General features: G+C 54.9%; 1 protein-coding gene across 1 annotated transcript; it reads right to left on the bottom strand.

The window, feature by feature from the left end:
* Nucleotides 1–1,435: 1,435 nt before the first annotated feature.
* Nucleotides 1,436–9,525, bottom strand: LOC110584442 (aldehyde dehydrogenase, dimeric NADP-preferring). Its single transcript, XM_021694491.1, has 11 exons — nucleotides 9,413–9,525; nucleotides 6,973–7,139; nucleotides 5,254–5,485; nucleotides 4,943–5,028; nucleotides 4,511–4,719; nucleotides 4,185–4,302; nucleotides 3,538–3,679; nucleotides 2,721–2,887; nucleotides 2,293–2,392; nucleotides 1,741–1,871; nucleotides 1,436–1,639 (listed from the first exon to the last, which is right to left on the bottom strand). The coding sequence occupies exons 2-11, from the start codon at nucleotides 7,132–7,134 to the stop codon at nucleotides 1,625–1,627; spliced, it is 1,362 nt and encodes a 453-aa protein (XP_021550166.1). The 5' UTR covers nucleotides 7,135–7,139; nucleotides 9,413–9,525; the 3' UTR covers nucleotides 1,436–1,624.
* Nucleotides 9,526–14,338: the final 4,813 nt, after the last annotated feature.

The following is a 14,338-nucleotide window of genomic DNA, read 5'->3' as shown; positions in this document are numbered from 1 at the left end:
TTAAACAGAAGGTGGTGTTGGGGGAATAGAAGTAAAACCTAAATCTCACAACCCAGGAAACCTCTCCGCGAAGATGTATGATTCAGGAGGCATTAAAGCAGAATGTGATGCATACCCCAGGCAGAGACAGAAGGAATCCCACCACCTTACACAGCCAGGCGGAACATTCCGTCACACACACGTTCTCAAGATGAAGGATAACTAGTCCTTTGATAAGAGGACTTGGCAGCACCATTTGTCACACAGAGTTCATCCTAACCTCACCTGGTACTTGGGGACACTATCTGTGCTAACTAATTGGCTTCCTCCAGGGGCAAACGTCTATATGACAGGAGGTAGGTAATTCTGCAACTTGGGGTCAAGTGCTGGCCAAGTGCGGCTCCGACCTGAGGAGATAGGGAGCGCTGTTTCCCCGGATGGTCTCCTTTCCAAAAGGCGGCTCCCAGGTCCCTGAGAAAGAGCTCCTGACTTATTAAGCTGGCTAGAGGCTTTTTTAGCTTTTAAAAAAAGATTTCCACAGGTTTCAAAGAGACAACATACAATGACAAATTTTCGGAAGTCAGTTTGTATTTACCAGGGGAGAAAAATCTGTTCCTCTGTTTTTGACGGGGGTGGGGGCATTAAGCCTCTTTTTATAATTATTTGCTCTCACAGTGGCATGATCTTTTTTTTTTTTTCAAAAAAAATTTTTTTTTTTATTTGCGAGAGAGAGAATGAGAGAGAGCACGAGAGGGAGGAGGGTCAGAGGGAGAAGCAGACTCCCCGCTGAGCAGGGAGCCTGATGCGGGACCCGATCCCGGGACTCCAGGATCATGACCTGAGCCGAAGGCAGTCACCCAACCAACTGAGCCACCCAGGCGCCCATGATCTGATTTTTTTAAAAAAAGATTTTATTTATTTATTTGAGAGAGAGAGAGAGAGAACGCGAGCACACGAGCAGGGGGAGAGGGAGGAGGGGCTCGATCCCGGGACCTCAGGATCACAACCTGAGCTGAAGGCAGACGCTTTTTTCTAGCAATCTCATCTGGGGAAGAGCAAGAATGACCTGGGGAGGAGCAAGAGCAGAAGAAAGAAGACCACTCAGTGGTACCATTTTCCGTGGTACTTAGCCCAGGGGTCAAACCTAATTTGAGAGGAGCACATTGGCCTCCAGTTTCTGAGCCATGTGCCATCAAGACAGCCTCCTTGGCCATTGCCTTCTCTGGATACACTCCAGAAATGGAGCTGACTCCCATGGTCTAGATGCAAGATTAATGTCTCCCGGACACCAGTGCCTCCTGCCTCATGCCCCCCGGGGGCCAATGCGGGACCTTGGGGAGACTTTCGCTGAGAGTCAGGATGAGAACTGGCAGGGGGGGTGGGGGGGGACTGGAGAGAAGGGAGGGGGGTTGCAAAGGAAGCATGCACACACACACACACACACACACATTTGTCTGGCTGGTGAACTTTTATTGGTCTATGTCCAGCAAAGGGGCAGCGGGGACTTGGGGAAGGGAAGCCCAGGGCCCAGATGGGAGTGGGGGCATGCACTGATCCACAGAGGAGCAAGAGGGGGGCTCCAGGAACAATCCTCCTAGGGCTGGGCAGAGAGGCAGGGGTGCAGCACGGGGAGGCCAGGTCCACTTCAGTGACGGGTCATCTGTGAAGAGGACACAAGGGGACAGGAAGGCGCATGTCCTGTTGGGCCCAGAGGCTCCCTGCAGCCTGGTCTCTGGGACAGCCTCCGCCCCCGCCTCTCACCTTGGCCAGGCTCGGCGGGTATCTGGCTTTGAGGGACTCATCATTCAGCAGAGGCCTCACCAGGCAGGAGCGGCGGTGGGAGAAGGTCTCAAAGCTCTTCTTGCCGTGGTAGGAGCCCACGCCACTGTTTCCTGCAGGTGGGGGGGAAGCTGGCTCAGCCCCAGGTGGCCTGAGACCCACAGCCCTCATGTACCCCTTCTCTGAGCCTCCCAGGGATGGCCGAGCCCTGGAGGATCCCCCAGGGAGTCCACACTGGGGACAACGGAGAGTGCCCCGAAGAGTTCGCTTTCAGCGATGCCACCAGAGAGCTGTGTGACCTCTGGCCCTTGTTCCCTCTCTCGGGGCCTCCATGAAGCAGGCCTGGTGTACCAGGGGGCCTCTAGGAGCCTCTCGGGTCTCAAGGTGGCTGGTGGATATGCTGACAGGAGCCAGAGGTCCACAGGGGAGGGTTCGTGGGGGTCTGAGGTCCCTCCTGAACTCCCAACCCAGGGCTGGGAGAGGGGGAGACATCTGTAGGGGGGAGGTGGGCAATGAGCTCAGCCCCAGACTCACCCACACCCCCATAAGGCAGGGAGTGCACAGAGGTGTGGACCACAACGTCATTGGCTGTCACCCCACCGCTCGATGTCTCTGCAATCATCTTCTTAATCACCTGCCACGGCACCCAGCCCCTGCCTCAGTCTCCTTCCCGGGGCACCCCAGGCCCCTCCCCACCCTGTCTGGGCGCATCCCAGAGCCTCAAGGGCCAAGCTGGTGGAGGCAGACCCACACTGCGGTCTGAACCCCAGTTGGGGCCTCCCACTCTCCCTAGGTGTCAAACACTTTGTGGGAAACGACTGGTTTCAGAGCTGAGAAAGGGGCTCAGAAGGTTAAGTGACTTGCCCAAGGTCACACAGCTGGGATCTGAACCCAGGTCCATGGACCCCTAGCTCCTGTTCCCATGATGCCAGGACCCCGGGGGGAGGGCAGCCCAGGCCCACCTTGTCGTTTAGAGAGAACACGTAGAGAGCCAGGGGCTTCTCGCGTTGGCTGATGAACTGGATGGCCTCCTCCAGGCTGCGCACACACACGATGGGCATCACGGGCCCGAAGATCTCCTCCTGCATCACCTGGGACTGGGGGTCCACGTCTATGAGGATGGTGGGGGCTGAGGCAGGACACAAGCAAGATCAGCCGCTGCCGAGGCCCCCGGCCGCCTGGCAGCCCCGGCATCTAGCTTCTTCCTTCCATTCCTGTGTATAGGTGAGGCTGCCGAGGCTCAGGTGGGGCTTGGACGAGGCCTCCACCTGCCTGGCTCCATCCCGGGAGACCATGGGGAGAACTGTGTATAACCGAGATGGGGGTGGTGGGGGGAGGACACAGGGTCCACCTTGCGAGGGGGCAGGCACTGTGCCCTGCCCCGCCACCTGAGCCCCTGCTGGCGCTCTTCATTCCCTGCCAAACTGGGTGCAAAGTGGGGTCGCATCTGGTGACCTGCAAGCCCAGGCCCTGGGGGCCCCTCCAGCTCAGCTCTTGTTGGTCTTGTGGTCTTTCGGTCCGTATCCCCTGCTGATGCAGGGGTGGGGGGAAGAGGGAGCTGCCCTCTGGGCCTTGTGAGCAGAGGGCTTCTGGGCTGGGGCTAGGCCCCTGCCTGCCGACAGCCCCACAGCCCACCCCAGGCCACTAGGTTGTGCCTGCTCCCCAAGGATCTGTGCTCATTCGCCACCAACCTGCGGGGACCCTGGCAGCCTGGGCGGCGGGGGTGGGGGGGTATAACGGGGGGGCAGCAGTGCTCTTACCAAGGGCGAGCACACGCACCTATGTATCGGGTGGCCGCGTCCCCAGTGCCTCCGTAGGCGACTTTCTGGCCCTCCATCAGGCCCATCACCCTCTGGAAATGCTGGGAGTTAATGATCCTTCCATAGTCGCGGGACTTCTTGGCATCCTCCCCATAGAACTCCTATAGAGAAGAGGAGGCTGGCTTCAGGTAAAGATGCGGACCTTCATCATGGCCATTGGCTGAGAGGTGACCTTGGATCACAGGGGGGGCACCACCCAGCTGGTGCACAGCGACACCAAGAGCTACCAGACTGCCATGACATCGGGGTGCTCCAAACGTTCATTGCGTACGAACTGCTGCAAGACAGCATTATTTGAAAGAAATATATGCACGGTAGACAAATGATCACGTGTGGACTTGGCGATAGGACCAAATGTGAGCATTCGCAGAAAGGAAATGGGAGGGAACATACCAACACGTGAGCAGTGATTGTCTTGGGGTGGTGGGGTTCTGGGTGGAGTTTTTTTTTTTTCTTTCTTTTATAATCTTTTTCCAAATGATCTACAGTGAGTGTAGATTACTTTTAGGATCAGAAAAAAAGAAAATCCAGTGTTTTCTAAAGTCTAGACCCACTTCACTGCTTTGCAGCCTCTCTCTCACTCAGCCCCGGGGGGCCCACACTCACCTTCAGGGACTTTTTGAGCTTCTCCACAATTTGGTTCTGGATGGAGGGGTCACAGAGGATGTAGTCGGGGGCCGCACAGGTCTGGCCGCTGTTCATGAATTTCCCCCAGGCGATGCGTCTGTGAAAATTCCAGATTAGATTGCATTCCGAAAGGCACGGGAGGCTCCCCCCAGACAAGCATCTTATTCCAGGATCGAGGCACAAGGGGCTGGGCTCTGGAGGAAAGCTCTCAGGGGGCAGAAGCCAGAGGCTGCCTAGACTCAGAGCAAGACTTCGGTCTGCGTGAGCTGGAAGGTTCCAGCACAGACATGCGCCGTGCGCCTCACCTGCAGGCAATGTCCAGATCGCAGTCCTTGTCCACAAAGCAGGGGTTCTTTCCCCCCAGCCCCAGTGTGACGGGGGTCAAGTGCTTGGCTGCGGCCGTCATGATGATCTTCCCCACGGCGGTGTTCCCGGTGTACAGGATGTGGTCAAACCTCTCCTTGAGCACCTCTGTGGTCTCGGGAACACCCCCATCGATCACCGGGTACAGGTCCTTCCATGCAAGGAGAGAGACGAGGCTCAGGAAAGACCACAACCCCTCCTCCCCCTGGCGAGCCAGCCACCATCAAATAGAACACCGCCCCCCACTCCCCAACACCGGGGCTCCTTTCATCTCTGTGGGAGAGGCCGGCTGTCCTTGCCCCAACCCAAGGCTTAGCCTCTTGCTGCAAAAATGCACTGTTTCTCAACCCCCAAAGACCCGGCGAGCACCTCACCCTGTCCAGGTACTGAGGGATCATGGTGGCCAGCAGGTTGGCCATGTTCTCACTCAGCTCCGAGGGCTTGATGACCACCGCGTTCCCTGCAGAGATCAGGGAGTCAGAGTCCTGCCCTCCCAGTGACCAAGCCTGGAGCCCCATCCATTCTGTGTCCATCAGACCGCGTGAAAGGCAGATCCATCAGACCACGACCTGAGCCCGGGGCTCCATCTTCCCCCAGGCCTGAGCTCCCCGCCATCTCTGGCCAAGCTCAGGAGGGGTGGGACCATGATCCCTGGTGACTCCCTCCTGAAACGGGGCCCACGTACCTGCAGCAATGGCGCCCACCACGGGCTGGATGGTGATGGTGAAGGGGTAGCTCCAGGTGCCGATGATGAGGACCACGCCCAGGGGCTCTGAGTGGATGTAACACTCATCCTGCTGGGTCTGGGAAGTCTTCTCCACGGGCTCGTCCATAGCCCACTCGGGGAGCTTCTTGATCATGTACTCGATCTCTTCCAGGACATACACCACCTCCTCGTAGTAGGCATTCCATTCATTCTGCCGTGGAGACAGGGCTCCGTGTGAGTTCACCGGTTGGAGATCGAGGGAGTCACCGGGGTTTGGCTGTGCTCTTGGCTCACTGTTCCCTAGATTTGGGACCCTGACTGAGCTGCATACCCTCTCCTAACCTCAGCCTCCTAATCTGAAAAATGGGAGTGTGATCTGGACCTCACAGGACTGCTGGGTCGGCATGTTGGACACAGCCCGGTTATGTTCAGCTGCCAGGGTGATGGTGGGTGTTCACTGGGGGCTCCCCAGGCCAGGGACCTGGGCCAGAGAAGGCACAGGGGGTGCGAGCAAAGCTAAGTATTTGCCACTGGGTTGGTGGGCCCGCGAGGGTCCCTTTCTGACAGCGTTGGGGGCCCAGGCAGGTTTGGACATGTCAAGTTCATGGTGCCTGCGAGGACCTCAGACCTGGGCAGTGATTTGAAGGTCATTAAAGGGTGGGGAGAACCGAGCAGAGGTGTGTCCAGGAATGCTTATAGATTGAAATGAGACTTGAACTCAGGATGGAGCCCTAAGAAGGCCACCTTGAAGAAACGGGTGCAGGAAAAAAGACTGCCAAAGGGAGGACAAAACCCAGAAGAACCTCAGCAGGGGAAGGAGGGAATGAGCGGAGGGTTCAAGGATCCTGCTGGAGTGGGTGGGGAGGAAGCCATTGTGCAGGGGTGAGGAGAAAGGAGGAGCAGACAGCAAAATACACAACTCTTCCATGCACTTCGGCTGTGAAAGAGCAAAACAGAATTTGTGAAGTTTCCGTATTAAGGTGAGGAACCAGAGATTTAAAAATGCAGCAGCAAAGGGTCCAGCACAGGAGGGGGATGAGCTCCAGCTAACCCCCTGCTCTTCTCCAAGGCAAAATCAAACTGTGGGAGCAGGGCCAGGCAACTTGGGGGCAGCAAGGTGAAGGGTTTGAGAATTGGGAGGTGTCTGATTTTGCTCAGGGTGAGGGATGGGTGGGGAGGGAGGGAGGATACCCTGTAGAGGGACATGCCCCTTGGGACCCCAGGCTGGGATGTTCTCTGGTGGGGGTGGGGGGGACCAGGTGGCCGTGCATGGGGCTGAGGGCTGGGGGAATGAGAGACAAGAAGTTCAGGGTGTCCTGTGCGCAGGACATGGCTAAACAGGGTGGCCTCGTGCTCTGGGCTGGATGCGGAAGGAAGTGAAGCCAGGAGGGAATGGCAGGCAGATGGGGGGAAGGAGCTGCCGGCCCCTGCGCTGGGCTGTGGGGAAACCCGGGGCTCAGAATGGGTTGGAAGGAGTGGCCTGAGTGCCCCATCTCAGCGTCTGATGGTTTGAGCTGCACTTTTCCTCCTCTATAAAAGGGTCCCACCTCAGGCAGCCTGCTTTGAGGACAAGGTGCAGTTGTAGGCAAAGAGCTGGGCACAGAGCGCCAGGCGCGCAGCAGATGTCCCAGACGCGAGCAGCGACCCTTCCTGTTGCTGTTCCAGCCTCCGGGGTGGGTGGGGGGAAGCGGGGCGCACCTTGTGGAGGTCGGCGGTCAGCGCTCCCACGATGTCCTTCTCATGATCCTTGATCATGCGCCGCAGCGCCTCCAGCTGCTGGATCCGGAACTGCAGCGGGCGGGTCTTGCCCGAGTTGAACGCGGCTCTGGCCCGCTGCACTACCTCACTGAATTTGCTCATGGTGCCTGGGGGTAGGGGGTGAGGGGGTGGAGAACACCTTGGACCCGGGGGCTGCAGGGCTAGCACCCTCACTGCTCCAACACCGCGTTAATTTTGTAGGAAGAGGACGATCTCCCCGGGAGCGCTGGGAAAATGGCATGCTTCTGCCTTCTCAGCTCCCTAACCCAGATGGCTGGTACCCTCTGGCCCTCTCAACACCCCCTGAGCTGATGACAAACTCATCTGCAGGGAGGGCCAGGAAGCAATGACACGCGACCCTAATTGCTCACGGTGAGTTCCCGGCAGTGTGCTGGGGCAGGTCCTTCCTGGCATCTCTCAAGCCCCACTCCCACCTCTGCCCACTTGCAAACTGGAAGACACTGGCAGGCAAACACTCCAAGAGCTCTGCGCCCCCAGCCAGGCCCCTTTCCGGATTAGATTGGCCGGCTCAGGTTGTGATTCCACAGCCAGCTGATTAAAGAAAACCCAGCATCAGCCTACCTGCGCCACCTTTCTGGCTCCGCGACTGTTTGCAAAAACACGGGTTGCTTTGCAGTGGAACCAGGCTTGGTCTTTAAGCCAGATTGTGCCTTAACACCTGTGGGACACAGAGCGCGTGCCACCAGAAATCTCTCAGAGCTTCAGAGTTCCGCACAGAAGTGCGGAGGGGATTCCTGCTAGCGGTGCAAGCCAGTTACCATACCGGCAAACTGGGATGGCTCTCCTGGGGGCCATCTGGCAACCTCCAGCAGAAGCCTTTACAATGTATTTCTCTATGATACCGCAGGTCCACATTCAGGAGCTTACAGACATCTCAGCGCTCCTAAACATTCATGAATAAGCAAGGTCATGAAGGTTGCATATAACACAGAAATACTGGAAACATCCTAAACGGCCATCAGCAATGGAAATGAGGTACGCAGCACTTATGTAATGGATGATTGTGCAGGATTTCGGAGGGAGGTGCAGCTCTCTTGCTCTCGGTGCCGGATGTGTCCCAGGCACGAGGCATAAGCACGAGACATAAGAAAGAAAACAGGTTACAGAACAGCAGGAACACTAGGCATGTGCCTAGAGGTGTGTGTGTGTGTGCGCGTGTGTACGTGAGCTCTTGCACACGGAAGATAAGACCAGAAGGATAGCCCCCAACATGGTGACGACAGGTAGGGGTGGGATTAGTAATGATCTTTGCGTTCATCTTCTGTGGTGTTTGACTTCTTTTGCAACGAGCTTGCATTTTTAAAAATGTTTTGTACCTTTTTGAATAGGTAACTCATGGTAGAAAAGGTAAAAAGATACGAAAGGGGCACAGAGAAAAACCTCCCTTCCCCTTTTTCCCTCGGCAATTCCTTACCATCCCTCCCAGAGATATCCAACCACTTTCAGACACTGCATAACTTCTAGTATCAGAAAAAAAAAAGAAAACCCACAATAAGGCTATTTCCATTTTGCAAAAAAAATTATATATACCATATATAGTATACAGATAAACATGTATGTATGTAAATATATGTATATATGGTATATATAATTTTTTTTTGCAAACTGGAAATAGCTGTGTGTGTGTGTGTGTGTGTGTGTAATCCTGCTCAAATTCCAGCAAGCGGTTTCTCATAGCTTCCACTGGGTCCCCTGTCCACGGTGCTGACCCCCACCGCAGGCGTTTTGCACAGAGAGGAGGGGCCCTGCGGGCATCCAGGGCACCCCAGCTGACCACGACCCCAGCCACACAGCTCTACAGAAGGGTCCTGCTTCCCTCCTCAGACTTGGGGGATCAAACCAAGGCAGCAGGCTCTGTCTGGCCACTGGCCACCAAGGCTGGGCGGCCCAGGGTGGAAGAGCCCGGTGTGACCCCAGGTCCAGCACTCAGAACTTTGGGGTACCTGGGAAGGAGCCCCCTCTGTGGACGGCATCAATAATGGCATCGCCTCTTATTACAGAGATTATTACAGAGATTAATGGAGCTGGAGAGCATCTAACATTGCACTTGGCACCCCAAGGAGAGCTGATGGAATTCCTTTCCCCAGACCAGTCCACCTTCCCACAGCTCTGCATCCCACCCGCCTCACCTGTGCCGACTCTGCCCCCAGGTGTCCCTGTGGATGACTCCCCCTCAATCACCCCCTTTGATCCTCACAAAAACTCCATGGCTGCGCCCATGAAGAAGGAACTGTTAGGAGTCCGTTTTACAGGTGAGCAAAGGGAGGCTGAAAGACGCTGGATAGTCCCACCTAGGGGGGAAAAAAAAATAAAAGAACGGGGTTGGGGGACGGGGTGGGAGGGGGAGTGGAGAGAATACCTTTGACACAGCCTTTCCCAGTGGCTTGAGCTTCTGGAATGAGCAGCCCAGAGGGGACACATTTAAGGACCCTTCTTCCCGCCCACTTGGCCTGGGAGTCCCTGCCCAGGAAGTTTGGGTAACAAGAACAAAAAACAGCGTGCGAATATGGGTTCTAGCTAACGACCTCTACTTCCTCTGACCCCAGCTTTGGGGATTAGGCCTTGGGTGGTTTATTTTTTTTTCTCTTCTGAAATGCAAGAATGAGTCTGTGAAGGCTTGGGCGGGGCTCCCATCCAATCTTCAGAAAGAGCCTCTGTGTTTGCCCTGGGCAAGGGGGTTCTGATTGATTCAGCCTGGCACGTAACTCTCCCAGATTTCCGAAGTTCCACTGCCAGGGGCTGTTCTCCCAATTTCCCTGTTATGTAAGTTCAGCAGGGGGTGAGGCACGAGGCATGGTGAGCACACACGCAGCTCCTCCAAAAGCGCGTCCCCCTTGCCTCTCGGCCATGTGCACGGGTGTCCCACGGAGGGAGTGATCTCCCACCCGGGGCACGATAGGCTGGGGGCTTTCTCTGCGCGGATCTGCCCTCCTGTTGAAGGACAGAGACGAGGCCAAGAACCAGGAATGACTGCCTGGAATCTCCCTCTGTGTGGTCACCCAGGAAACCAGTGATGCTGGGGAAGGCAGGCAGGCATCTGGAAGCCCCTTCCTCTGCTCTTTACCAGATGTTTGCTGGGCATCTCCTCTGGGCCACCCACCGGGGAAGGAGGCAGATGTCGCTTCTCTTCACTTCTCACACCTGTCCTGTTGCTGCAGACTCTTGGCCTCCTCCCTACCAGACTTGCCCTGCCCTTTCCCACCAGCAGGCTCTTCTCCAGGCAGCATCTGGGGGCCCTTGCTTCCCATTTCACTGAGAGGAAAGCATAAGGCCTCCAATAGGGGCCTACAACCCCCCAGGGACGTGTTCTAGCCCTTCTCGTCCCTCCCTAGGAGGCCCTGCCCCAGATACCCGCTTTCGGTCTTCTTCCTCCATTTTATTTCTCTCCAGAGCATTCGTTGCCCCCGGACATGCTCTCTGCCTACTTATTTCCTTTGCTCCCTGTTGCCCTCCAGCTAGAATTTGGTTTGCTCACTGCCATAATCCTCACACAGTGTCTGGCACATAGTAGCTGTTCAATAAATATTTGCCGAACGATGGAATGAACAGAACATTCCAAAACAATACGAAACTGTAGCAACTGGAACATGTACAGACGTTACGGGGACAAGGATGAGGGGGCCACGGGAGGGGGGCGGCATCTGTGCTGAGTGAGGTGTATTCACATGAGGAACAGCGAGAGGGCTTGGAACAGCAAAAGCAAAGGCACAGAGATTGTGAACAAGGTCATGCATCGGCTGCAGTTAATCATAAGCTGTGATGGGCACGCTGTTGCCAGCAGGAGGCGAGGGGGTGGATGAGGCTCCAGGGGCGAGGGGCTCATGGAGGCCCCGGGGGCCGGGCAGCCTGTGGGTTTAGGTGGGCATGAAGGAGCTTATCATAGCCTATCAAAATCAGACCTTGTTTCTCGAGGATGCTTCTGAATAGGGCACGGTCTTGGTGAGGTCTGGACTGGAAGCTGCAGCTTGCAGGAATGCAGGTAAAGAATGACAGGACCCCAACCCAGACTGGCAGAATGGGAAACCTTCCAGAATAGCTGGAGGAAACCGGGGCAGGATCTGGTGCCTGGGGGACGGGGGCGGGGGGGTGAGCTGGGTAGTGGGTGGGAGGTAGGGGCATGCTCTGAGATGGAAAGAGACCAAGTGGGTGCACCAGGCCTCTTATGTCAACTGGAACCCTCCCCCTTGCTTTCCTGGTGGTGGCACCTGGTGATCTTTGCAGATGACCCCTTGCCGGTGAGATAGTCAACTGGGGTGTTCTGTTGTAGCTTAGCCAGGGGGAACGCGGGTCCCCCACACTCTCCTGGGAACTGGATATTGAGTGGAGGGCAGACTGCAAGGCCCAAGGTCACTGGAGTGGATTCAGCATGACCACAGCTCCCTGGAGACTCAGCCCTCCCCGTCCACTCCCCAGTTCCCTGACCACCCCAGCCCCCACCCCTCCGAGGTCTGATTGTCAGCTCCACTGTTTAATGCATTCAGTGGAAATGTTCAGCCGAACACTACCGACTGTATGTCCTTAGACACGCTATTTAGTCTCTCTGGGCCTCAGTTTCCCTCATCTGAAAAATGAGGTGGAAAGAAACAGAGACATGAGCCCCCCAGGGCCCCCCGCTTTCTGGTCCTTGGGTCCGCCCGCCTTCCGTGAGACTCCTCTGCAGCCTTCGTGGCTTTAAGCTGCCTTCATCCCTCTCATTTCCTCCTTCATCTTTTAGCATGAAGTTGACCTCCCCGAGGAGAACCATGGAAGCGACTGGAAAAAGCAAGCACAAGGGCGCCTGGGTGGCTCAGTTGGTTGGGCGGCTGCCTTCGGCTCAGGTCATGATCCTGGAGTCCCTGGATCGAGTCCCGCATCGGGCTCCCTGCTCAGCGGGGAGTCTGCTTCGTCCTCTGACCCTATCCCCTCTCATATGTTCTCTCTCTCTCTCATTCTCCCTCTCTCAAATAAATAAATAAAATCTTTAAAAAAAAAAAAAAGAAAAAAGAAAAAGCAAGCACAGGCAACGATGCCGAACGGTGCCCGGCACACACAGAAAGTTTTGTGGAAATGCTGAGTGCTCTTGCTCTCGTTAGAAGAAGCAGCCTTCGTCCCGGTCACGGAGCAAGGAGCCTTGAACCTTGTTTAAATTCGTGGCAAACCAAAGCTTTAGCTTCTTGTTGGTGGAGAGTTGCGGTTCTACCATATGCTTGACTTGTCGCAGATGGTGTTGCGCATGCATGGTTTTTAGGTTTTCATCCTCGCCCCGCTACTCCATCCCAACGCCCAGATGGTCTCGTGCTCTCTCCGAAGCCACCGCCACTGCCACCTGCCTGCTGTCCTGAGTCCCTGCCCACCTCTCTACGGTACCTTCTCCAAACACCGACAGGGGGACCTTTGGGCAATGAAGACCTGAACATCTCTCTGCCCGCTGACATCCTTCAGTGGCTTTCTACTTCTCTGAGGAAAAAAACCTTCCGTGGCCTTTGAGAACTGCATGGTTTGACTCCTGGGCTGCCTTGCCAGCCTCATTTCGTGCCACTTTCCAACATTTTCACTGGATTCCAGTCCACTGGCAGTCCTAGAATGAGCCAGGCCGTTGCCCACCTCAGGGCCTTTGCACATGCTCAGTCTCGCTCCCTGGAACACTTCCTCTTCCACTGTGCACCAGGGTAACCCTCACTCCTGTTTAGACCTCAGCTTCTCTGACCCACTCTCACCCCCAACTAATAGCTTCCTTACTCCCAGGAATCTGCCACAACTTGCGGTCATATATGTGTATCTGTGATTCTTTGTGGATTATTTTTCTTCGCTCCTTGTCCTCTCCCCTCCCGCCACCCCCTCCGCCCAGACTCACATTTCCATGAAAGCTGAGATCTCAGCTTTTGTTCCATACTGTATCCCCAGCGTGTGACATATAGGAAGGCCTCAGAGAATAATGGAAACAGGCCCATGTACCGAACCATCCCAAATCAGCAGATGGGGCTGGGCAGGGTCCAAGCGAAGACCGAGAGAAATTAGCAATCATTTAGCAAGATGATTTTCAGCAAATTCACCTAAACCTAGCAAAACAGTTTTGAATGAATTAAAAAAATGGGCTTAAAAGTCACTTTGCTTAGTGGAAGGTACATAAAAAAAAAAGTTACTTTGCTTAAATTTCAAGGAACATGTAGGTTAGAGTAGCTGCTGGAGGGGAAAACCCACTTTCTTTTTAAAAGCAGATGGGAAATAATTTGGCGGGGAGTACGTGGGGTTGTTATGTCTCTCCTTTCTGTTAGAGAGGGAAGGGGGAGAGACGTGGACGCTTGGGGCTTGTGGGAATACCTCGTGCACAGACCGTGGGGAAAACAGTCCTGGCTTTGTTTCTGACCTGGGGCAGCCAGGGACAGACAGCCTGGGAACCACAAGAGGGTCTCACGCGCAGCTGAGGTCACAGGCAGGATGAGAACACACTGTCACAAAGGGGGCCTGATCCTTAGCTGCGCCGAGGCTGTCCACCTGTGTATCAGAGGCGTACTTTGAGGGAGGTAGAAAAGCCTCTTGGGTTTAGAACCTTGAAATAAAACCTGTGACAAGATCTGGAGGGGCCCTCCAGAAACTTGAAATCGCAAGTTGGACACATAAACCCATGCACGATGCCTCTCTTGACGGGACTGAGCCTGGGAGCCTGGGAGGGAAACTTCGGGAACAGTTGACCATTATTCTTGTTTTTGTAAATTGACCAACTGTCACATCTGATCATCAATTGGCTGCCCCATAGGTTGTCCACGTGGGCAGAACCCACCGTTAGCCTGACTCCCCTGGTGAACAGTATCTCCCCTGTGAATACAATGCAGTGGGCTCTTGGGTTATCTCTTTGGGCTCAGGTAACCTCTACCTTGCCCTGGCAGGTGGATCCAGCTCTCATCCCGCTGACACAAATACCACCTCCTGGGAACCTATCTGATGACCCCAGGCCTTAACATCACCTTCTTAAAAAGTATAAGACTAAGTCAGTGCTTCTCCAAATATGGCCCCCGGACCAAAAGCTTCAGCATCAATTGCTGTTTCACAAGGATGCAAAGACAATTCCATGAAAAAAAAAAAAAAAAAAGTCTTTCTAACAAAGGGTGCTGGAATGACTGGATATCCACATGCAAAAAATGAAATTGAACTCTTCACACCATATGCAAACATTAACTCCAAATGGATCATCAACCTAAATGTAAGAGCTAAAAATTTAAAAATTCTACAAGAAAACGTAGGAACAAATCTTTGTGTCCTTGGGTTAGGCCATGATTTCTTAGATACAACACCAAAAGCACAAATG

This window comes from Neomonachus schauinslandi, chromosome 15 (genome assembly GCF_002201575.2).
Source record: "Neomonachus schauinslandi chromosome 15, ASM220157v2, whole genome shotgun sequence".
NCBI classification, from domain to species: Eukaryota; Metazoa; Chordata; class Mammalia; order Carnivora; family Phocidae; genus Neomonachus; species Neomonachus schauinslandi.
Note: the sequence above shows the minus strand (reverse complement) of the source record. Positions and strands in the feature narration are given on the sequence as shown.